Raw genomic sequence first — 23651 nt, 5'->3', positions numbered from 1 at the left:
AGAATACAAATAATAAGTAAAAATTGCATAGGTGTATGAATTCCTGTCGATTTATCAACACCAAATGCACTGTTGTGCAAGGCAGAAAAACAAAAACAGCTCCAGATTATACCAAGACAACACTCCAACTACACTCTGGGCGTAAACATTGTGCAAAACTCATTATATCTCACTAGTTTATAAAAGTCTGCCTTCGCCAGGAAAAACGTTTAAAAAATATATATATACATTTAAAAGTTGTATTAGTTGTTATCGCCAAATTTTAGTCAATTAAGATTTGTATAACAAAAATGTGAAATTCAATTGTTAATGTTTAAGTCACATTCCACTAAATAAATATGACAGTACTGTATATATTGCATTACATATATCTACCATGTAGTGAGAGCTGTATTAAACTTTAATTAGAAATATTAATTGTACATTTATCTACGATCGGACACTAGCTACTACTCCAAAAATGTGTATTTTTCTGCAAAAAAAATAGTTGACGACTTGATTCAACTTCTTATATTTGAAGAGGGACCCTCCAGAAAACTCTCAATTCAAATATTCCGGGTTTTTTTTTTAGAAAGAACAAAAATATAAAACATCATGAGACCTCCTTTGCCAGTACCAAAATATGAGAATAGAGTTTTCCCCTTTTGTCTGGCAACAAAACAGGTGTTAAGATGTTAAATCACCAAACTGAAACCTTTAACAAGGAATCATGTCTGCATTAACCACAATACTTGTGGTCAGAATGCAAACAAAAAACATACTCTGATAATATATGCATTGTCTGTGAAACTGATTGGTCCACACCAGAGGACGCCAAAAATATATAAACTTAACACTATGAGGGGAAGCTTCTATATTTTACCGTTTTCGAATTATTCAGATTTGAACATCATAAAAGAAGTACTTTTTCAGCAAAAACTCCTGGAATCGGAAATATCTAAAAAAAACAAAAAAGATAGAACAATGGTTCTCGCTTGAATTTTACGTGCCGTTTAACGCTCGATCAAAGGAAACAAACCACAATCTTATATTTTGAACAGTTTCTGAAGGACACGCACAAACATGTTTATGGGGCACTTAAAATCGAGATTTGGAGGCCTTAAAATAAAAAAAAATCGGATTTTCAGATTTTTCCTATTGTGTCGTAAAAGCTATCTACAGTGAGGGAAAAAAGTATTTGATCCCCTGCTGATTTTGTATGTTTGCCCACTGACAAAGAAATTATCAGTCTATAATTTTAATGGTAGGTTTATTTGAACAGTGAGAGACAGAATAACAACAAAAAAATCCAGAAAAACGCATGCCAAAAATGTTATAAATTGATTTTCATTTTAATGAGGGAAATAAGTATTTGACCCCTCTGCAAAACATGACTTAGTACTTGGTGGCAAAAACCCTTGTTGGCAATCACAGAGGTCAGACGTTTCTTGTAGTTGCCCCCCAGGTTTGCACACATCTCAGGAGGGATTTTGTCCCACTCCTCTTTGCAGATCCTCTCCAAGTCATTAAGGTTTCGAGGCTGACGTTTGGCAACTCGAACCTTCAGCTCCCTCCACAGATTATCTATGGGATTAAGGTCTGGAGACTGGCTAGGCCACTCCAGGACCTTAATGTGCTTCTTCTTCTTGAGCCACTCCTTTGTTGACTTGGCCGTGTGTTTTGGGTCATTGCCATGCTTGAATACCCATCCACGATCCATTTCCAATGCCCTGGCTGAGGGAAGGAGGTTCTCACCCAAGATTTGACGGTACATGGCCCCGTCCATCGTCCTTTTGATGTGGTGAAGTTGTCCTGTCCCCTTCGCAGAAAAACACCCCCAAAGCATAATGTTTCCACCTCCATGTTTGACGGTGGGGATGGTGTTCTTGGGGTCATAGGCAGCATTCCTCCTCCTCCAAACACGGCGAGTTGAGTTGATGCCAAAGAGCTCCATTTTGGTCTCATCTGACCACAACACTTTCACCCAGTTGTCCTCTGAATCATTCAGATGTTCATTGGCAAACTTCAGACGGTCATGTATATGTGCTTTCTTGAGCAGGGGGACCTTGCGGGCGCTGCAGGATTTCAGTCCTTCACGGCGTAGTGTTACCAATTGTTTTCTTGGTGACTATGGTCCCAGCTGCCTTGAGATCATTGACAAGATCCTCCCGTGTAGTTCTGGGCTGATTCCTCACCGTTCTCATGATCATTGCAACTCCACGAGGTGAGATCTTGCATGGAGCCCCAGGCCAAAGGAGATTGACAGTTCTTTTGTGTTTCTTCCATTTGCGAATAATCGCACCAACTGTTGTCACCTTCTCACCAAGCTGCTTGGCAATGGTCTTGTAGCCCATTCAAGCCTTGTGTAGGTCTACAATCTTGTCCCTGACATGCTTGGAGAGCTCTTTGGTCTTGGCCATGGTGGAGAGTTTGGAATCTGATTGATTGATTGCTTCTGTGGACAAGTGTCTTTTATACAGGTAACAAGCTGAGATTAGGAGCACTCCCTTTAAGAGTGTGCTCATAATCTCAGCTCGTTACCTGTATAAAAGACACCTGGGAGCCAGAAATCTTTTTGATTGAGAGGGGGTCAAATACTTATTTTCCTCATTAAAATGCCAATCAATTTATAACATTTTTGACATGCGTTTTTTTGGATTTTGTTGTTATTCTGTCTCTCACTGTTCAAAGAAACCTAGCATTAAAATTATAGACTGATCATTTCTTTGTCAGTGGGCAAACGTACAAAATCAGCAGGAGATCAAATACTTTTTTCCCTCACTGTATGTACCAAATTTTAGCTTTTTACCTTGTCGGGAAGTACCCGAATGGTCTTTATTTATATAAATAATGGAGTATTAAAAATAAGCATATAATACTTGAAAGCCCTTTATGATCTATTATTGGATGAAGAGATCTCCACGTCACGTTCGAGATTGTTTGACCACGTTGACCAGTGTGGATTGGTGGAGGGGGCCCAGGACGAGTTCAGATATAATTCGCGACTTATGTTAGGAAGGGCCGGGAATCTTCAGGTAACTATATCCATAAGGCAGTGTGCGAACCACTGGGTCACTGTTCCCTCACATGGAGGATTATGGGTAATACGTAAATATATATACATACAGTGTTTGGCTCTCCACGTAAAAAAAACAGAATCACGTTTTAATCCATAAATGTATGGGATTTTTATTTAAATATTAATTGTCGTAACTTCACTCTTTGGTTCTTTCGGTAAAGTCACGTAGGTAGAAATAAATATAATAGATCACGACGTTTCGATCGCAACACAAGCAACCGTCATCAGGTGTGAAACAAACACAGCAGGAGGACTGCTGACGTATAACTTTGGTATTTTAAAATAAACAGCAAAAAAACATTCTGATACCATATAATCAGGTTGTGATCTGATGTTGATAAAACAAAATTCTGAGCCATGGCTTGTTGATCCCACCATCTAATCCAATTGCAGATTTTTTGTTGTTGTAAAAATTGTATTGAATACGATCCTAACCAAACTAATTGCACACCACTATTAAATCATCATCATGCACCTACATTAATTCATTTCTGGATGACGGCTGTGGAAGCCATCGCCATCTCTCACAGTTTTGTAATTAAACAATTCATCTAGCACCTACACATCAGCTGAATGCATCACTCCATCGCTGCAGTGGATGTCTTCTCGGGCATGTTCCCTCCTTAAAACATTATTTCCTTAAAACACAATGTTTACTGCGCTTGTGCAGAACGCATCGCTAGAAGGGATGATGGCTCGGGGTCCAGACGGACGACAGTCGCACCCAATTTAACACGTGACTATTTTTTATGGCTGCAGGCTATAATCAATATGCAAAAAGAGGAATCCAACCACAAGATCACACTTTCTGAAATTGCCAAATTTGTTGAATGCATCACCCTTTCGAAGTTGTGATTTTCAAAGATAATACTGGTATATTCACCTTGGACATTGATGAATGCGTGCATTCAAAATATTATTTTACTGTGAAAAAAAGTGAAAGGTGCAAACTTCACAATGGAAACTATTTTATGAATGGAGAATGGCACTTTTCCCACGTTGTGCTATTTGATGTAACGTGACTAATGTCACAGCATTGTTTTAAGGGAACTAATAGGATATTTATTTCTATCACCCAGGAAAGATAGACAAAGGCTTTACAGTGCATAATAACAACACAATTATACGGTGTACATGTATGGTATTTTTGTCATTACAAAGCTGGACAAGGGCCCCCTTACGCCAAGTGGGTCATGGACGTTATTTGACCGTACTTTACCATGCTCATCATTGCGGGTAGGTGAAGGTGAAGATTATGTGTGGGAGCATAGAAGAACAGAGCAAGAATGGATTGTGCTGCACTGCTCTCTTACCCAACACGTGGACCCACAGCTACTCATTAAAGTATCTTATATGCGTGGTGTTCACCTACCTAAGCACTATCCCAACTCAAACCTGCTTAGCTTTCGAGATGTGACGACACCTGGAACACTGTGTCATTTGGTCAGAGGTGAATATAGAATAACTTACAGTATACAAACTCTTTGGTTCTATTCGTTAAAGTCACGTAGGTAAAAAATATTATAAAAATCACGACGACGTTTCGGCCACTTGTGTTGTGGCCGAAACGTCGTCGTGATTTTTGTTACTTTATTTTTTACTTACGTGACTTTACCGAATAGATCCAAAGCGTATGGATCCTTGCAGTCACGAAAGCTTCAAATCTAGATACAGTAGAGATGTTCTGTATTACCTTTATTGCGTCAGTTTAATGTAAATTTAACAATTAGAATGGGACATTAAAAGGTAGGAAAACATGCATGTGTAGTGCCGTGAATTCACTCGGACGACAACCGTCTCTTTTTCCGCCGTCACTTTTATTCCATCGTTCCGTACACAGTAATTCTCTCCGTGCTCCGCCAACTCAGACACTCCGATTTACTTCAGCATCGTCCGTGCATTCCCTTCCACACACAGTGTTTCTTCGCCTATCTCTTCACACGCAGTGACTTCCCTTCCACACGCAGTGACTTCCCTTCCACACACAGTGGTTCGTCTTCTATCTCCTCACACACAGTATCGCCGCTATCTCTTCACACGCAGTGACTTCCATCTATTCACACACAGTGACTCTCTCTATCTCCGCTAACGCTGACTCTCCCTATCGCTATTTACTGTCTTTGGGGTCCGGCTCTCAATCTATTCTTTCCTAACATTTCCAGCTGTCTTCGTATCTCTTCACCTCTCGCCAACAGCTGCCCAGCAACAACTCTCCAACATCCACTCCTCTCCGTTCAAACCACCTCGCGTTTTATCCCCTCTCGCATTAGCCTTAATTAATTGCCACGTGGCTCGCTGGCCGTTTCCCGCCAGCCCGCACCTGTCCCCTTCATCAGACATTTAGACGCCACCACTTAACGCTAACAGCCTCTCGACCAATCACAGCCCTCGTGCCACGACTCCCTTAATTACTTGGGTTTGTTTATGCCACTCGTGACTCGACTACCTGTTCGACCTCGTGTGACCCGTTCTCCTTGTCTGTCTGTAGGTACTGTATATGGCCAATTCCTATGCGCATTATCTACTCCACTACACATGTTTTTATTTTATCTTCCAACATGGTCCACCTTTTATATAAATGATATTTAATAATGTGTTCAATTGTTACATAGTCACTGAATTATAACCATTGTATTGAGTTATTTTTTTACTTATCTCATTCTAAATTTATTTTTGTTATTGCTAAACATTATTAGTAAACTGCAGTTTACATAGTGGATATAACACATACATACGGAACGCATTGTAATTGTGAACGTGCCTTGGCAATCTAACATTTGAACACCTATCAGGGGGTGGTGGTGTACTCAGATTGGATATTTCAACACGGAGCAGTCATACAAAAGGCCCATTTTTTGTTGACTGTAAGCGCACCTCGGGCAGCTGGTTCAACAAGCGTGTAAGGTATTAAGTGGCAGCAGAGTCTTGCTGTGCAGAACCGGTAACAGTGTACACGTCTCAACTTCAGTAGCAGCAGCGACAAAGCCAGGCGAAGGCAAGGTCCTCTCGACTCTCTCCAGCAGGTACCCTGTGCTTCGTAGGGTTGCCACCTCGGAGTTATAAAACTCCTGGATCACTTAATCAGGAGAAGAATATCTCACACTACCAGAATAGGGGATAACGACTTGTATATACATTTTCTAAAGCGGGTGTATTTTCGCATGAGTTATTGCACAACTGGCAAAAAACCGGGACTTTTAATGTGCTGGGAAGACTTGCAGGTTTCTCAGGAAACTACTCATTGTTAATAGAGGATCTTTGCCCACGATCGGCACTTCACCACAGTTGATTCAAGCAAGCCATACTGCTGATGCGACACTATGTCAAAACCGGTCCAGAGTTGTGCTTGCATTCAATCGATACTGCTGAAATTATGCATTCCCGGAAGGGCATGCGGATGATGGTTTGTGTAACAAATACTATGATTTTTGAATGTAGAGAGACAGGTATATGAAGGATAAATATGGTCTGTTTATTTTGTTACCTTAATTATAGAATGTCTTGGGAAAACAGGACAGGTCTCAACCCCTGCCTGTGCTGCCTCACCTGCCACATAGGGCCACAGTACACTGCGGTAGTGTTCACAGTATGGGCTGTGGAGTGGTATTATTCCTTTACCTGTTCGAAATAAATAGCTTGTGTATGTACACAACATGATTGCTAAGTGCCATGTCGTGGGTTTACTGCGTTATTTGACAATTAACAGTACCCATGCACACGTGTTTTGAAGGGACGGCTCTGTTGAAACTCAGGATGAGAACACTTTACAATGTCATTCGCAGCACACGTTTGAAGCACGTTCCATTAAAATGACAAGCTACGATCCGTGTTTTGAGAAATATTGTGGTGACTGCCCATTAACATGTATTTTAGTTCGTGTAGTTTTTAACACTGAGCATTTTCATTGCTTTAAATCTAGAATTCATTTTCATTGTGTTGATTTATCTGTCTCATTCTCTCAGCAAGTATGTTTAATGCTATCATTGCAAATATATACAGTGTATTTGCCGAGATCATGCATTACACCATGGTTGAGGGCCATTTTCCATCAACTTTTAGACAGAGAGGTAGGTCATGAACTGTACCCCTTTAACTAATAAGCCCCCACACCTACCCCCTGGTATCCCAACATGAGATCCTTTATTGAATGGCCCACCCAATGAAAATAGCTTCAAAATTGTCCCGATGCCCCTGCATTCAGTGGTGGTGCTGGCACATTGGGGCTCTAAACAGAAACTATTTTTGGTTGCCCACCCACAACCCTTCAAATTCATACATTCCAAGTGAGATGACGGAAGAGAGAGAGACGAGAGATAGAGACGGGCACAGTTCGTCCACTAGGGTCAGTTGGGGCGCCCCTAGTTGTGTTTAAAAAAATAAAATGTTTTTTTTTCAACGTGAATTGCCTAATTAAGATAACATTTTAAGTCGTTCATATTAGAAACCGCTGCATAGAGATGTAGCGAGGTGACAGAATGGGACAAAAGGTAGATGAGATGAGAGAGATACCGATGATAAATAATCATAGGGCAATGAGATAGGTGTAGATGTAGTGGTTGACTTCACGCGGACAACTTCATTATTTTCTCCGACACCACTTTTATTGCAACTCTCCACATTACGTCTGTGACTTCGTCATTCCTCTGCTTGCCGCAGCTCGCTCGCCGCGCTCTGCCCATCTCGCTCGCTCCACTTGCCCTATCCCTCACTGTCTCTCTCCGCGTCGTCCCTGTCTCTCTCCGTCGCTCGCTGTCTCTCTCCGTCGCTCGCTGTCCCTGTCTCTCTCCGTCGCTCGCTGTCTCCATCTCTCTCCGTCGCTCGCTGTCTCCGTCTCTCTCCGTCGCTCGCTGTCTCCGTCTCTCTCCGTCGCTCGCTGTCTCCGTCTCTCTCCGTCGCTCGCTGTCTCCGTCTCTCTCCGTCGCTCGCTGTCTCTGTCTCTCTCCGTCGCTCGCTGTCTCTGTCTTTCTCCATCACTCGCTGTCTCTGTCTCTCTCCGTTGCTCGCTGTCTCTGTCTCTCTCTGTTGCTCGCTGTCTCTGTCTCTCTCCGTCGCTCGCTGTCTCTGTCTCTCTCTCACTGTCTCTATATCTCGCTACGTCTCTGTCTCGCTCTGTCTCTGTTCCACTCTGTCTCTGTCCCACTCTGTATCTCTGCCTCGCTCCTGGTCTCTCCTTGTCTCTGCTCGTCTCTGCTAGTCCCTATCGCTTTCAGTCGCTCCTTGTCTCTCCCTGTCTCTGCTTGTCTCTATTGCTCTCGGTTGCTCCTTGTCTCTGCTTGTCTCTGCTCCACTGCTGGCCTGTTCTGTCTCCTATGTCTTCTCCTCGTTTCTCCCCGACCTGCTTCGTCCCAGTCCCAGCGACAACTCCCCTCGCTTTCTCCGTCTCCCGAATATATCCCCGTTCTCATTAACCACCACTTAATTAGGCTGCGTGCCCACGAGCCCCGCGTCCCCCGCACCTGTCGCTTGCCCCCCTCTATCTCCAGACATTCCGGCGCCACTCCGCCCCTGACAACAACCCTGGCCAATCACAGCCGTACATCGCGTACCAACTGCATTGGGCCGTCATTACCGCACAGTTCTCCGCCGCCGCACATGGCCGGCCCGACGTGACCCCACTGTCCAGGGTGGATGGTAAAGACTCGCGCGTCTTTACCATCCACCCTGTATGTGCGTGTTAATTCACTACATAGATAAGAGCTAAATTTGTTTAAAGGTTGATGGAAAATGTCCCCCAACCATAATGTAATGCATGATCTTGGCAAATACACTTTATATATTTGCAATGATGACATAAAACATAATTATTGTATGCCTACTACAGCGTCCATTAGCGACCTTCCTCTATGCAAATCGTCATTTACAAAAGCCTGAACGGTGTGTTTACTTGCGCATACCAGCTGAATTTAAGCCTTGGGCAATGGGTAATGTAAGCTTCCATTTCGAGTATTTTCTAGTGAACACTGTCCAACACTGCACCATGCTTCTGTCATTTATACTGTACTAGCTGTACTACCCGGCTTAGCCCGGGTACTTGGATTCACCACCTTTGTCCCCCCAGTGGCGATGTTCACACACCACAACAGTTACTCGTTTGAGGCTGAGTCGACCTAGGGTAGGCCCAGGACCGGTTCAAATAATCGTCACCGGTGGTGGCCGTGAGCGGGAATTGAACTCGGGTCGCCGGGTTCGTAGCGCGGTGCGCTAACCACTACACTACAATGCGTTACGCTTCCACATGCGCGGGTCACGTGACAGAGTTGACGTCACAGCTCACTTGCCGTGCAAAAAATAAATGCATTATTGAGCGCCACCCCTAAAAAAAAGTAAGTGTGTTTTTTATAATTTTTGCATGGTGTACAGTCTGGAAAGTACCCACATGGCAAATTTCAAGTTTGTTGCATGTCGGGAAGTACGCTAAACATTTTGAACAGACACACATATTCACAACTTTGCCTTTTATATATATGGAGATGACATACTGTGTGTTGTCCTTGTGAGAGACTGACCTCCATCATAGTGAGGTTGTAATCTCTGACAATGGCTTCAGAGTTGACAGTCAGGAAGAGCACACCATTTGCTCATCTGAGCCGGGAGACATGTTTTACTCGTGTTTACAAAATAGGACGGTTGATTTAGAGATCCTGCTGGTTTCTAATGACCCTCAAACGGCACTTTCTACTCAACAAGTGACTGAATTGTAAAAGTGATTGCTTAATGTGTTACTGAGGAGAGTTAAAATATAACAAAAGCGGTATTAAGAATGGTGGGATATGTGTAGTCGCTTTAAACTAATGTTCTTTCTCCCATGATTTAAATATGTGGATCACTCTGTACTATGTAAATAGGAAATGTAATTGGAGAGTAAATTCTTGAGGCATATTTGGAGGATATTTTTTTTCATAATAATGCTATGTAATGGTTGTTACATATGTACAGTTATTAATATTTTTCAACTTAAGAATAGGCAATTTCTAAAAAGGTGTTTTGGGTAAAGGTACGCTCTTGAAAATTGCCAGAGGATTTTCAACATATGATTTACTTGGGTACAACCACAGTTGTCCGATTGCCAGGTCACATTTGGTGGGGTAGGTTATAGTGTGGGTACTCCCACCTTATTCAAGACATCTGGCCAGTGTAGAACAGGAGGCCAAAACACCCTCTAGAGCAGGGGTGGGAGTCGTCCGGCCTGCGGGCCTATGAGGCCCGCGAAATAATTTGGTCTCTGGCCCTGCCAAGGCAACCGCAGGCGGGACTCGAAATTCAATAAATCTAGGAGCAAACCTGGAAAAGCAGTTGCGAGTAGCAGCAACATCGTCAATACCAGCTAACATCAATACCAGCTAACATCATCAATACCAGCTAACATCATCAATACCAGCTAACATCACACGTCTCACCAAAGAGAAGCAATTCCAGCCATCACATTAGGGGTGAGTTAATTAAATGTTTGACCAAATATAACAGGCTAATTTTTAAGTTGATAATTTTGTATGGCCCGCGAATGATGTTATAAATATCCAAATGGCCCTTGGCAGAAAAAGGTTCCCCACTCCTACTCTAGAGTGACTCTATAGAAGTCCCTCGAGTGAAGGCGCTTCCTCTAACAGTGATATAAGCAAGTAACTGTAGGTTGCACCTTTACCTTTTAAAGTAAAACCACGAATTAAATATGATAAGTACAGGAATATTGTGATATGAGCATGAAGATGACAGCTGTCTTATTTTCCGTTGCATAGCAACAGGTTCCCAACTCGTGAAAATACAAATTCATAAATATTTCTCCTGTTATTCCTTGGCCATACGAAAACATTCGACTAATGTTGTGTTTGGTTTGAAATTCCTTCCTCGCATCTCCGATTAGCACGGTTCCCTACGTACGGTGCGGAAAGGTGCTCTCTTTCGGCTAAACTACTACTTAAAGATTAATGACAACAAGTTGTGGTACAACATCTTCTTTCATTTACCAAGTGAGGAATCTCGGCTACACTACAGAGAGCGTAGCCATCAATAGTCTGACATTTCCCCACAATCATGCATCCTTGAAGGGAGGTCCATGAATGGTGGTGAGCTAAAGCCAGTTGTACACAGTACAATCCGACACTGCATTTCCTGCACAGGTGGCCTGTCTATAAATAGATATGCAAATGAGCAGATTTGAAATAGGTGATGAAAAGAGGAAGAGATAGGGGTGTGGCCCGGTCCACCTTACGTGTGCTGGGGGCCAGCTTTAATAGGTGCTCGCTAAAAACACTTGCCCCAACAATCTGTATGACGATATGGGAGATTGCTTGTCTTTGTTTGACTTTGCATATGTGGTCCATGTGCATGTGTGTGTGTGCACGCACATGTCTCTTCCATGTTATGAATTGGATATTGTTTTTGTGAACGTCCAGAGATAGTATGGCGAAAATGTCGAGGTCTCGGAAACGTTCACTTACCTGAATAGCTTTATCCAGAGTTCAGAATCATAGTTTCAAGAAAACTGGGATTGGTCTATGGGGTATTGGATTAACTTAATCACAGTGGTGAGCATTGCTGTTATCTTAGTAAAAGGGCGAAGCTCTGTGTGTGTTAAAGCTACTTGTGCTCAGGGGATCATTGGGGACACGACTGGACGCAGTTGTTCGCAGGTATCTTTAGATACCAATGCGAAGGCTTTGTTTCTAATCATTGGCTGCTGGACGAAACCAAGGTGGGTTTTGTTACCTGTATCATATGATAATGCCAAATGCGACACTTTGGGCATTTGGATCCACGCTTCCCCTTGGCCGACTGTCCACCAGTTTCTCTGAGCTAGAGAACCTCGTGGGTGGAGGAGGAGGCCGAGGGGTTAATCGACCACTCCTGTTGAGACTTGCAGATTGAAAGCGCGCTCTTACAGAGGCTTTGCCAGGAAGGACCCCTGGGAAAGGGGGCTTGCTTGGGGGCTTTGCATGAGGGACCCCTAGGAATGGGGTTCACTTGAGAGTTTTTGCCAGAAGGGACCTCAAGGAGGGAGCTTGCTTGGGGGCTTTGCCTGGAGGAGCCCCTAGGACGTGGGATCGCTTGGGTTTTTTTTTCTTCCCAAGAGGGACCCTAGGGGTTGGCGCTGGAGGGTGAGTACTGCTTTGTGGTGTTGCACCTATGCTCCCACACTTGACGTGATTGAGGCTGCGGATAGGTGGATGCACAGCACCACCAATAAGAGGAAAAAATATCTCAGCAAGCATTCTGGAGGGAGCGTGTGGTGCAAGCATTTAGTTCCTATTATGACTACTGAGCTCCTATTATGACTATCGTGGTACACGAGTGGGTTGTGGATCATGCTTGATATGTGGTCAAAAGCTGTCCATGTGCAAACAGATTGGTTGTTCCTGATATGCTTGGCTGTCTAACCTGGCTTACTGAAAACGTGCAAGGGTTTACTCAGGCATAATACTATTGTTGTTTGTACCTTCTATTGGCTTTGTCGGAGCCACCTCGTATCACACAGAATTGTCTCTTGATCTCAGCCGTCTCACTGGACTCATTCAATGTAAAAGCTTATTTTGGGAATTGACAATGCCAAGTGTTATTTTCCTTTGAAAAAAATGTGGTTTCCACACCGACTGTAATGTGACCATGAGAGTAATTCTTGCGAACAACTATTTACATTGAAAGCAAAGCAAATATTGCTGGAGATCAAATTGCCCGAGTACACATATTTTTCAATACACCATGTCCTGTGCAGATATGTTGCATGTATTGATGTCAAACGTGCTGCCTGCATAGGGTGTATTGTCAGTAACAGTGGGCACAATGTGATGGTAGGCAACAGGTCTTCAGGACACCTACAACCACACAGCCTTACAGCTTTCCCACTGCTACGTGATGTGGAGTTTAAAGTCAAACTGAGACTCTGACAATGTCCCAGCTGTTTAGGTTAAGGTTCCTGTAACAAGCAGTCGGAGCATGTTTTAGCACAAAGGCAAATACCGTCTGTTAAAAGTGTAAACATAATATGCTGTGATATGGTTTAGGGTAGGGATCAACATGTTATGCTTCCATTCCGTTCCATTTACAGTAGAGAATGCCTCTTAATGATCATCCCTGTTAACGACTAATCGCTTAACGATGGGCCTCTATGACAGATGGCAATGACTTGGGGAAGCCTTCGTTGATCAGTGGCTTGATTAAGACTGATCATGATTTTGTTTGAAAAGCGATGCATAATTTCAATAGCGCACTGTGGCCATGGCAGAGTTATCTAGAAGTGCCTCTTGCCCCCAAGGTTGCATGCGTATTCAGCAGTGTAACCGTGTGTCATCCGATTTACAATTGCTTATGTAATTGTATACACTGGAATATAATAATGATAACATTACCATTCTTGGCTATACCTGGTGGAGGGAGATTTATGGTCTACAAATAGAGCTGTTTGCTTTCTGGAATACTGTATGCCTGGAGCATAAGCACACCAACTCGGTGCCCTTTCCATGTCTCACCATAGAGCAGAAAGATCACTAAATATTTGGTAACGAAAAGATTTGGCAACATATCTGCAGTAACTTTGCATAGAGCTGCACACACACGAACAATCAACCCATTAAGAAATAATCATGAGCAAATTAAATCTACCAAAGCATTTTGTACATAAACATCATTATCGCATGAACGCGAGGAGACCGTAAGTCTGCCACAATTGTACGTAGGTTTTCGCGGTTGTGCTCTATAGCTTTCTGATGTTTATTTTGGGATGTGCCGTGTTTGTTTGGCATGATGTCTGATGTTTCATTCAACATTCTCGGAGCTTCTTCAGGAACTGAACATGCGGTACAACCCACAACACATGCTGGGAGCTTCAGTTTGTTCAGTTCAGTAAGAAGGTTCCAGCACGTGGGGAGAAATGTCAGACATCATGCCAAACTTCACACTGTACTAGCCGAAAACACATCGGAGAGCTTAAGTGTGCTTGCTTCCAATAATATTTGAGATGCACAAGATTCAGGCTCCAGCAGTAATTTGGTGATGAAACGTGTGCCTCAATATGACTGCTGTGCATTAAATTTTTATTTAAAGCTTTCGTGACTGCAGGGATTAATATTCTTGGTTCTTTCGGTAAAGTCACGTAGAAGGGAAACAATAAAATAATAAAAATATAAAACAATAAAATTCCCTTCTACGTGACTTTACCGAAAGAACCAAGAATATGCTGTGCATGAGTTTACCAGGATACATTCTGCATAGTGTCTAGACTGTAATGTTACTACTATTGCAGTGTCATTCGAGATACATTGCAAACAAATGCATTAATGCGGGGGAACGGGCACTCTTCCAAATTATGCACGCTAAGATGTCCCAGTGGGATATAAATTGTCCCTTTCTCCGGAGATGGAAGGAACAGCATAAATATTCTATAACATTCGCAAATTTCCAAGAATAGAATGTTGTCTTATGGGTTCCCAAATGCTGTATTACATTAAAATATGTTTGGAACTTAGGGCCAATAATAAAGTAATACAAAGTAAAATAATACCTGTGAAATAAAAACTTTTATTTTTGGCCTTTTTATCCAATAACTTATCGTAACATAGTTATAGTTTTCACAAAGATAAAGGTGCAGCCTTGAAATGACTTTCTCTTACCACTGCTGGCAGAAAGGCCTTGACCAGAGGGAGCTCTACAGAATTTCCCCAATGTGGTATTTCACCCAAATCTTCTACGCTGGCCAGACGTCTTGGAAGAGGTGGGACTACCTTCACTTTACCCCAGCACACTTGGCGGAAGCCGGGAGATTTAGGAAACTTGCAGCATTGTCTAAAGTGCCGTACTGCGAGATTACCTTCTGTTTATGTACATTTTTGTAAAACTAATCGACGTCGTAATCTCTCTGCTGAATGGATTGACGTCTACAGTTGAGTTTGGCATCCTTGTATTAACCCCGCAGTGATGCTGTTCTGTGTGCCACCCACAGGGGGCGCCCGTGTGGTTTGAGTTTGATGACGGGCTGTTGGCGCCAGGCGTGGTGCACAAGTCGTCGAGCGGGAACCGTCCCACAGTTGTGAGAAATCTCCTCGACAACAAGGTAACCCAAAAGCCCTTTGGCCGATCTGTCCATGGCTGGGTAAGCTCATAATATGCCTACCACTGAGAAAACTGACTACAAAGTGTGCATCAGGCTGAATCCCATAAAAGCAGGGTTTCAGAGTAACAATGCAGGGTTAGGGCCCAAATAAATTAGTTTACCAAGATATACATGAAATGATAAGTTACACTTTACCTTGGTAAACTAAGTTTTGGGCCACCTTTTATTCATGATCCGTTTTCAATCCGAAATAGACTTCAAAAACTATTTTTTTTAAGTGATACGCACGGTTGTTATGGACAAGGGATTACTAAGTTAACCCTGATTTTGAAAGTACGTTAGAGATGTATAGTAATTAGCAATAAAGCTGTAACATACATGTATAAAAAAACTGTATTCCACTATAAGTGTAAGGGATTCCGACCATTTTTAACTTTTCATAACCTGTTGTATTTGGGTACGCACGTGTCCATATGTCATGGACTAACCCTCAGGTTGTTTTATTTTGTTATAATTGTAGAACATATGGAGACTAAACATACCGTGACATTTGAACACCACACATTTAATAACTGTAAAAAAAAATACCAAAGACAGCATCATTCAATCTCAAGACTGTCACGAGGATCCTGATAATTATAGTGTGCAACTGGATATGCATCCATGCAAACTAGAAGGTAAAACTTAAAGATCGATACAGGCAGGTCGACATACTGCTTATCATTAACTGGTCACCTCAGCCCTGCCAGATGGATATCTCAGGCACTGGGACAATCTCTACTAAGAGCCACCAACCCCACCTTCAAAGTTCCGTACTACAGGTGTGTCCCACCACACCTGCTCGAGATTATATTGCATTGCTTTCTCTAGTTAAGGGTGCCTTTTCTAATTGATCTCACCACAAGCTGCTACATTGCTGCACTATAGTCCTTATAATTATGATAACGATGATAACGATGACAGTGATTAGAATTATGACAATTATAATGATATTCATATTCTTGGTTCTTTCGGTAAAGTCACGTTGAAGGGAAACAATAAAATATAAATAAAACAATAAAATTCTCACGACGTTTCGACTGCAACACAAGCAGTCATCATCAGGTGTGAAAACCAATGGCAAGAACATTTGAAAGAAGTGGCGGTTTGTATTTATTTATTTTTAAACGTTAGCACCACGGATAGCGATTTGACAGTTTGTTTAGATGGACGAGTCCATCTATGTTCGGAAAAGAGGAGGGGGGAGATGAAAAATTAATGTATGCTGTCTGAAAGCCACCATAAGCGTGAACAATCAATTAAGACCCGAAATGGTTTATCAAATCCTTCCAATGATTGCTCAGCCAGAATCCATCTTCTCGGTTGAAATTGTCTCTGTGTTTGTATATGTGGATAGCCTCATGAACGAATCTCTCATGGTAGCCAGATGGCTTGCAAATAACCTCTGTCTTGGAGAAGTCAATGTCATGTGAGCCTACTGAATTATAACAGTGATCTGCCACGGCCAAGGTGTTGGTCCTACCGTGTTTTAGGTCTGCTTTGTGTTCACGGATGCGGTCCGAGACATGTAGTTTGGTTTCTCCAATGTAACTAGTACCACAGAGGCAACTTAGTTTGTAGACACCAGGGTACTGTATGTCCAGAATCACATCTTTTACAGACGGAACCAGATCACGGATTTTATGTAATGTGTTGAAACGGACCTGGATCTTGTGTTTATTCAAGATTTTGGAGATCTTTTTTGTGATCCCCGCAATGTAGGGTAAAGTGATGGTTTTGAAAGGCTCCTCAAGAGGGTCCTTCTTCATGGTTTGAGTGATACCTTTGCGGATTGTATAGTCGGAGTAACCATTAGCCTTAAGAGCTTGGTGTACGTGCTTGAGTTCACTGTCTATGTGTTCCTGGTCGGATATGCATTGGACTCTATGGTGCAGAGTCTTGATGAGAGAATTCTTCTGTGATGGATGGTGGTGGGAATCCGGTTTCAGATAAGCATCCGTATGGGTAGCTTTCCTGTAGACAGAGTGGCTCATTGAACCATCAGGTCTCTTTTTTATTAGGACATCCAAAAAAGGTAGCTTGCCATCTTTTTCGACTTCCATGGTAAATCTGATGGCTGGGTGTATGGAATTGATGTGGTCGAAGAATTGGTCTAGAGTAGGCCGGCCATGTGGCCAGATGACAAAAGTGTCATCCACGTACCTCTTCCATAAGGTTGGGCGCAGAGTGGCAGTCTGGATGGCGTCAGTCTCAAATTTCTCCATGAAAATGTTGGCTATAACCGGAGATAGGGGGGAGCCCATTGGGGTGCCCTCAGTTTGTTTGTAGAAAGTTCCATTCCAAGTGAAGTATGTATTGGTTAAGCAATGTCTCACCAGGTGGTGTACCTCAGTGTTTAGTCCTTGATGAACCAAGTCTTCAATGATTGCGATAGTGTCAGGTACAGGAACTTTGATGACTAAGGAAACTACATCAAAACTGACAAGCAGGTCGTCTGGGGACAGGGAAATACCCTTGATTGTCGATACCAGGTGAGTAGAATTTTGTACCGCAGAGGTTGTTTTTCCAGTGAAAGGCCGCAGGATTTCAGACAGAAAACGAGCCAGTTTGTAGGTGGGGGAGTTGATAGTAGAGACGATGGGACGAAGGAGTGTATCTACTTTACGTATTTTTGGTAAGCCGTATTACCTTGGTGGCCTGGCAGCAGAAGGTTTCAACGAAAACTGTTTAGTTTGATCAATTAATGCGGTTGAATGAGAAATTATTTTGTTGGTTTGTGTGACGAGGCTGTTGGTGGGATCTCTTTTTATTTTTGTATAGCTGCCATCGTCGAGTAATTATTTAAATTTGTTGTTATATTCTATTTTATCCATGATGACAGTAGCATTGCCCTTGTCGGCTGAGAGGATTAAAATGTCATCCCTCTTTTTTAATTTATATAATTCAAAACGCTCATCTTTGCTGAGGTTGCTAGCTGGCATCCTAGCGTTTTTGAGGGTTGCAGCGATTCCAGATCTTGCTACGTCTGCAGCGATGTGACCCAGGCCCTTGAGAGCCACGTCTAATGATGTTGATGGCAGCAATAATGGCAATTATTATGGTGATGATACTTATAAATGATGAGGAGGATAGTGGTCATGAAGATGATGACAATGTTAACGATAATGCGTATTCTTCAGCTGATGACTATCCACCAACCCACAGCAGCCCCTATCTCGTCGCGATCCAGAAGAGAGATACAGTGGCTGCAGGTTGGGCGGGGCGTTGTGCTGCTTCTCACATGAAACCCTGAGTTAAAGGAAACGAGAGTCTCCGCCCTTTCTCAGTTGGGCCAACTTGAGACGACGGACGCGATCTTACGTCGCGCAGCTGACCGCCCTTCCTCCCGCCCCCCCAGCCCCGACACAAACACCACGCTCTTCGTACGCCGAGGGCGCGCGGCGTCGCCACTGCACGGCAGACGGAGACGGGGACGGCTGGGCGCGTGCGCGGCACTCATCTCGCTAAAAGCCACGCCGGTCCCTCGACGTGTTTTGTCAGGCTGTGTCCAAGCATAGCATCTCCTTTCTTTGGCGACACATGAGCCGGTGGCCGATGATATCGGGTCCGTGCGATAACTACTCCCCCCCCCCCCCCAATCTCATAAATTAAACATCGGCAAAGCCGAGACACTCACTCGGAGGAGGCCCGCGGGTGGCTTTTGTGGCGCGTCACCTGTTTTAATTAATGTGAGGCACAAAAGTGTTCCGTTTTAGAAACAGTGGGGTCACTAACTTGCGATTGCACTTTGCGTACACCGTAGTGTATATTCGATGACGGTTTCCCAGACTGTGGGTAAGAAACGAGTCTAAGGGTAGATGTCAAAGGGACCCTCACATTGCACTAAAACGTTTGGGGTTCCTGGAAAGGTAATGTGTTTAAATAGTGGAAATAGTGCAAAACCCTGCTTTCGATGCGTGGCAAGAAGAATACAATGAGACGTTGTAGCTTCATGAAAAATGCTGCGGATTGGCCTGATATCTCTTGAAAACCAATTTTGAAGCAGAATACACTTTTTAACAATCCACGTCAATTCCTTATCTTCTTTGTTGATCCCGTTACTCTGCCAACAGCGTACAGTGACGTCTGTGAGGTTTAACGAGATTGTCAATTTTAGCAATTTTCCTGGTCACATTCAGTCACCTGTGACAGCACAAACTATCCCTTTGTTAAAAAAAAAACAACTAATTTTTGAAGATGTGATATCGAGAGTTGGCCTGTGCCAGAGTCTACATTCCTGAATGAAACAGTACACTAAAGGAAATTCCATACAAACTCAGATAGAAAAAACTGACAAGTGGAATCAGTGCTTCTCTGATGTTCCACTGTGTAACAAAATTTGTTTTTGTTCCTGGGCAGTAAGTGTTATTTTCCAATTGCTTATGCCTCAAAAGTACAGAAAATGGCTATTATTCCCCACAAACTTTGCTTTTGTGACCAGGACAGTGATATTCTGAAATGTACCTATTTTCAATGAGAAAACGTGGTGTGCATTTATGTCATCCATTCATGTAAAGTCCTGGTCACAAAATAAACGTTTGTGGGGAATAATAGCCATTTTCTATACTTTTGAGGCATAAGCAATTAGAATATAACACTACCCAGGAACAAAAATCGTGTTACATAGTGTCATCATGATCAAACATAGTTTATGGAAAATAGATAGTTTTTACCTGGAGCAGACAAAAATAGACTAACATAGAGAATCAGACAATGTCTCCTCATTTGTCTGTCGTATATACAGTATATGACAATATTGATCTTTGCATTTATGGGGCACTTGAATGACTCCGCATCTCAAAATGCCTTACATCAAATCTCATCAACATTTTAAGGGGACAATCTCTTTTGGACAAGCAAAAGGTTACCAGTTGTATGAAATTTCAGACAAAAAAAGTTAAGTTATTATTGACACAACTAGGATGTTAAGAGTAGAGTCTATATTTGAGATATTGTTTACATTTAAATTGACCTGTGAATAATGTACGTATTTGTCAATGTAGATTTAGAATATGAATCTGTATTCATGCTGGAGTAATCCGATGAGCTATAGAGCTTTTTTTTACATATGTCCAGTAGGGGTGGGTCAGAAAATCACATCTTATCCTAATGGGGTTTTAATATAAAGTTACACATTACTCTGAAACATGAAATATGAAAACAATGATTTGTTACGAACAATGAATTAAAATAGAGACATATATAGTGGACTGATATTTCACCCAAAGGCTCTCTACTAGCCATTGCCTGTAATGTCAGCCACCTACACTACGTATTTGTTTATGTTATTAGGCACTTTTCATGACATATGGCACCACTGCCAACACAGGCTCATTATTGTTTTAATCTACACAGGACAACGTGCTGTATACGTTCTGTATTGGCAAAAAACACGCAATATTTTTGAAGCGTGTAACAAATTGCTGCAGATATTCCAAGTGTAGGAATACATTTTAACCCATGAATTGATTAATTGATATATTCTTCATACTAAAAGACGAGTTTTATATACATAAAGTATACATCTAGTTCACATGAAATTATTTATTTGTATACAGATGGCTGATGGGTATTAAGACAAAAATCGCTCCAAGTTTATATTGTTGAACAAATGCAAGTTAGAATTCTGTCATCGATCTTGTTGGCCTGTTCATTGAAAAGTCGATGAATACTTTTCGTTTGGCTAACCACCTAAACCAATAATTTATTTTGCAATGTGTCTTGTTCTGTTGCGGGATAATCATGCCAGCCATGGCACACTATGCATACGCACACACACCTCTTGTAAGTAACATTTATTCAATGGTTTTGGTTGTACAACAGATGCACCATCTATCTGCTCTTGCATAAAAGTCAAATGAAATGGACTTTGCGCTAATTTAAAATGTAAATGTTTCCCCATTTTCAGGTTATTTAAAAAAAATTCCTGCTACACTATCTGACAATTCCTATTTTGGACTGGTGTGTTACTTTTACAACACCTGCCAATGGGCCTCTACCCCACCAAAAAATGTCACTTCGCAACCGACCAATTCAAGTTGTGAAGTCAAGTGTCAGCACCACTTCACTACTGCACAAAAGCAAAAAGGCAACTGTGATGAACAAAACCAGTTTTTTCTCCTCTCCTGAATTGCTCTGGACCTGGGACCTCAGGTTACCTTAATCCAGCACTGCTAACAATTGCAAATGTAGGTGCCTTGAGTCCAAGTCAGGCTTCAGCGATGCAACATAAATGCCCTGTGACTACATTGAGATCAAAGGAAGGCAACAAAAACCTGAAGCTGGAAGTGGTCCAGCAAGGGTAGAAATCTGTGGAAGGGCAGCCTTCAGTGGAGCATGGTTATGCAAATGCAGGTGTTTCTTTCCACACATTGAATATTCAGCAGGACAACACGGGACAGAGGTTACCAATTCATAACAATGCTTTGTGATTGAACGAATTTAGTCAAGGAAGGTTAGTGAGTGCACATATTTGAATGTCCTCACAACTCATTATTGTTAGAATGCACAAAACTTTTGTACACAACAGTCTATGCAAAATATAAGTGCATTTAAAGTGTATATATACTTTGAATCGAGTAACTTCTTTTGGCATTTGGTTAGATGGAGCATTGTTATTATGTTCATCAGGCACAATAAAGAACGTTTATGAATGCATGCTTGGAGGCAGCCGACACAGATGAGAGTTAGGGTGTTTATGCTTATGAGAGACGAAAATGTAATTGAAAAGTTTCTTCATACTGGTCACAAGATTGCTTAGGTGACGGTGGCCATATTGTTTCCACTCTGTCCGGGTGATAGCTTGGAGTCAGAGGCCACGATTGCTGGGATATGGTTAACACACACTTCGCGTCAGGCAGGTGTGTGTTACGTTTTTTTTTTCAATGAGTGTGAGGTTGCAGGACCACCCGCTTATTGGTCTTCATAGAGAGGTTACGTAGACACACGTAGTTGTGTGCACTTAGTTGTTAAATATTCATGGGTCTCCTTCTTCCTTACCTGCTTGTTTTTTTTGCCCGAATTAGCAGCTTACGAGAAGGTCCATCAATATTTAACATCTCAAAGAGATTCAGATGCGCCTGAGAAGGTGGCTTAGTGTGGTTGAAGTTTAATAAAATGGCATGCACTTTTGTCCTATTACTTTAACAAACGCAGAACTGTAGTAAAAATTTAATTGCATACCTCTTTGAGTGCTGTATGCACTTGTACCACCTTAGAAATAATCATGGGTTAAAGCAGCAATTAGATGAAAACAATTGGATTAATTTTGCAGTCCTTTCCGAGTTTTCATTGACTGGAAACTATAGTAACATTGTATTTTCCCTTCGGCCATTTTACACATGGTTTGATTGCCATGGCCACCGAGTAATTTCCACTATCTTTCGTAACTTAGATGTTACAGAGCCTCATTTGTAAAGATGTTCAGCCCCTAGAAGGGATATTTTATTTTATAAATAAATAATTGCAGGTCATAGCTCAAATTTGTAATTTGAGCTATGACATTGAAACTGAATAACCTACTTTGTGAATAATACATGCGTGCACATAAAATATACTTTATACTCGAGAGGAAAACTCCTCTCTTTAGCAATGGCATGTGGGAGAGACAGCCACTTGAAGCATTATAATCGTAATGTTTGAATATTTATCAGTAATCAATGGCAGGATAAATTCAGCGCCAAGCTTTTATTAATGGCACAAAAATGCTGGACAAGTATTCGCTATATGATTTACAGAGGCTGTGGTCATTTGCAAAAACATGGAGTTTTGCAATACCCCATGAAAACCGAAGCACAAAGTTGAAACTGAAATAACACAAGTTCACAGAGAATGTGCTGTGCAACTATGCCATTCTGCACAATGCACACTACCTCCCTATGTACCCTTGCACCGCATGGAAATGGCAGAAAATAGGATTAATTTGTTCTATGAAGCATTACATACATTTTGCGTGTTTGTATGATGTGCCACTATCTGCAAATCGTCCGACAACAGGAAGTATTGGTATGAAATTAAGATAAAGGATCTTCAAGCAAGTGACAATCAATAGTTTTAGTGTGCAAAGAAAACATCTGTTCGGCAGAGTAATTATAATGTACAGTGAGGGAAAAAAGTATTTGATCCCCTGCTGATTTTGTACGTTTGCCCACTGACAAAGAAATGATCAGTCTATAATTTTAATGGTAGGTTTATTTGAACAGTGAGAGACAAAATAACAACAAAAAAATCTAGAAAAACGCATGTCAAAAATGTTATAAATTGATATGCATTTTAATGAGGGAAATAAGTATTTGACCCCTCTGCAAAACATGACTTAGTACTTGGTGGCAAAACCCTTGTTGGCAATCACAGAGGTCAGACGTTTCTTGTAGTTGGCCACCAGGTTTGCACACATCTCAGGAGGGATTTTGTCCCACTCCTCTTTGCATATCTTCTCCAAGCCATTAAGGTTTCGAGGCACTTGAACCTTCAGCTCCCTTCACAGATTTTCTATGGGATGAAGGTTTGGAG

General features: G+C 42.0%; 1 protein-coding gene across 7 annotated transcripts in view; it reads left to right on the top strand.

Moving 5' to 3' along the window:
* MYO15A (myosin XVA) overlaps nt 1-23651 on the top strand; it is a 197667-nt gene that overhangs the window by 25349 nt on the left and 148667 nt on the right. For 6 of the 7 annotated variants that reach the window (XM_076069914.1, XM_076069911.1, XM_076069917.1 and 3 more), the window contains one exon: nt 14991-15101. In XM_076069914.1, the coding sequence (XP_075926029.1) occupies nt 14991-15101 (111 nt within the window). Of the gene's footprint in view, nt 1-5550; nt 6082-14990; nt 15102-23651 lie in introns of those variants that run through there. The other variant, XM_076069918.1, reaches the window with a different exon arrangement.

This window comes from Petromyzon marinus, chromosome 26 (genome assembly GCF_048934315.1).
Source record: "Petromyzon marinus isolate PM22_M1 ecotype Great Lakes invasive population chromosome 26, UKy_Petmar_22M1.pri1.0, whole genome shotgun sequence".
NCBI classification, from domain to species: domain Eukaryota; kingdom Metazoa; phylum Chordata; class Hyperoartia; order Petromyzontiformes; family Petromyzontidae; genus Petromyzon; species Petromyzon marinus.
Note: the sequence above shows the minus strand (reverse complement) of the source record. Positions and strands in the feature narration are given on the sequence as shown.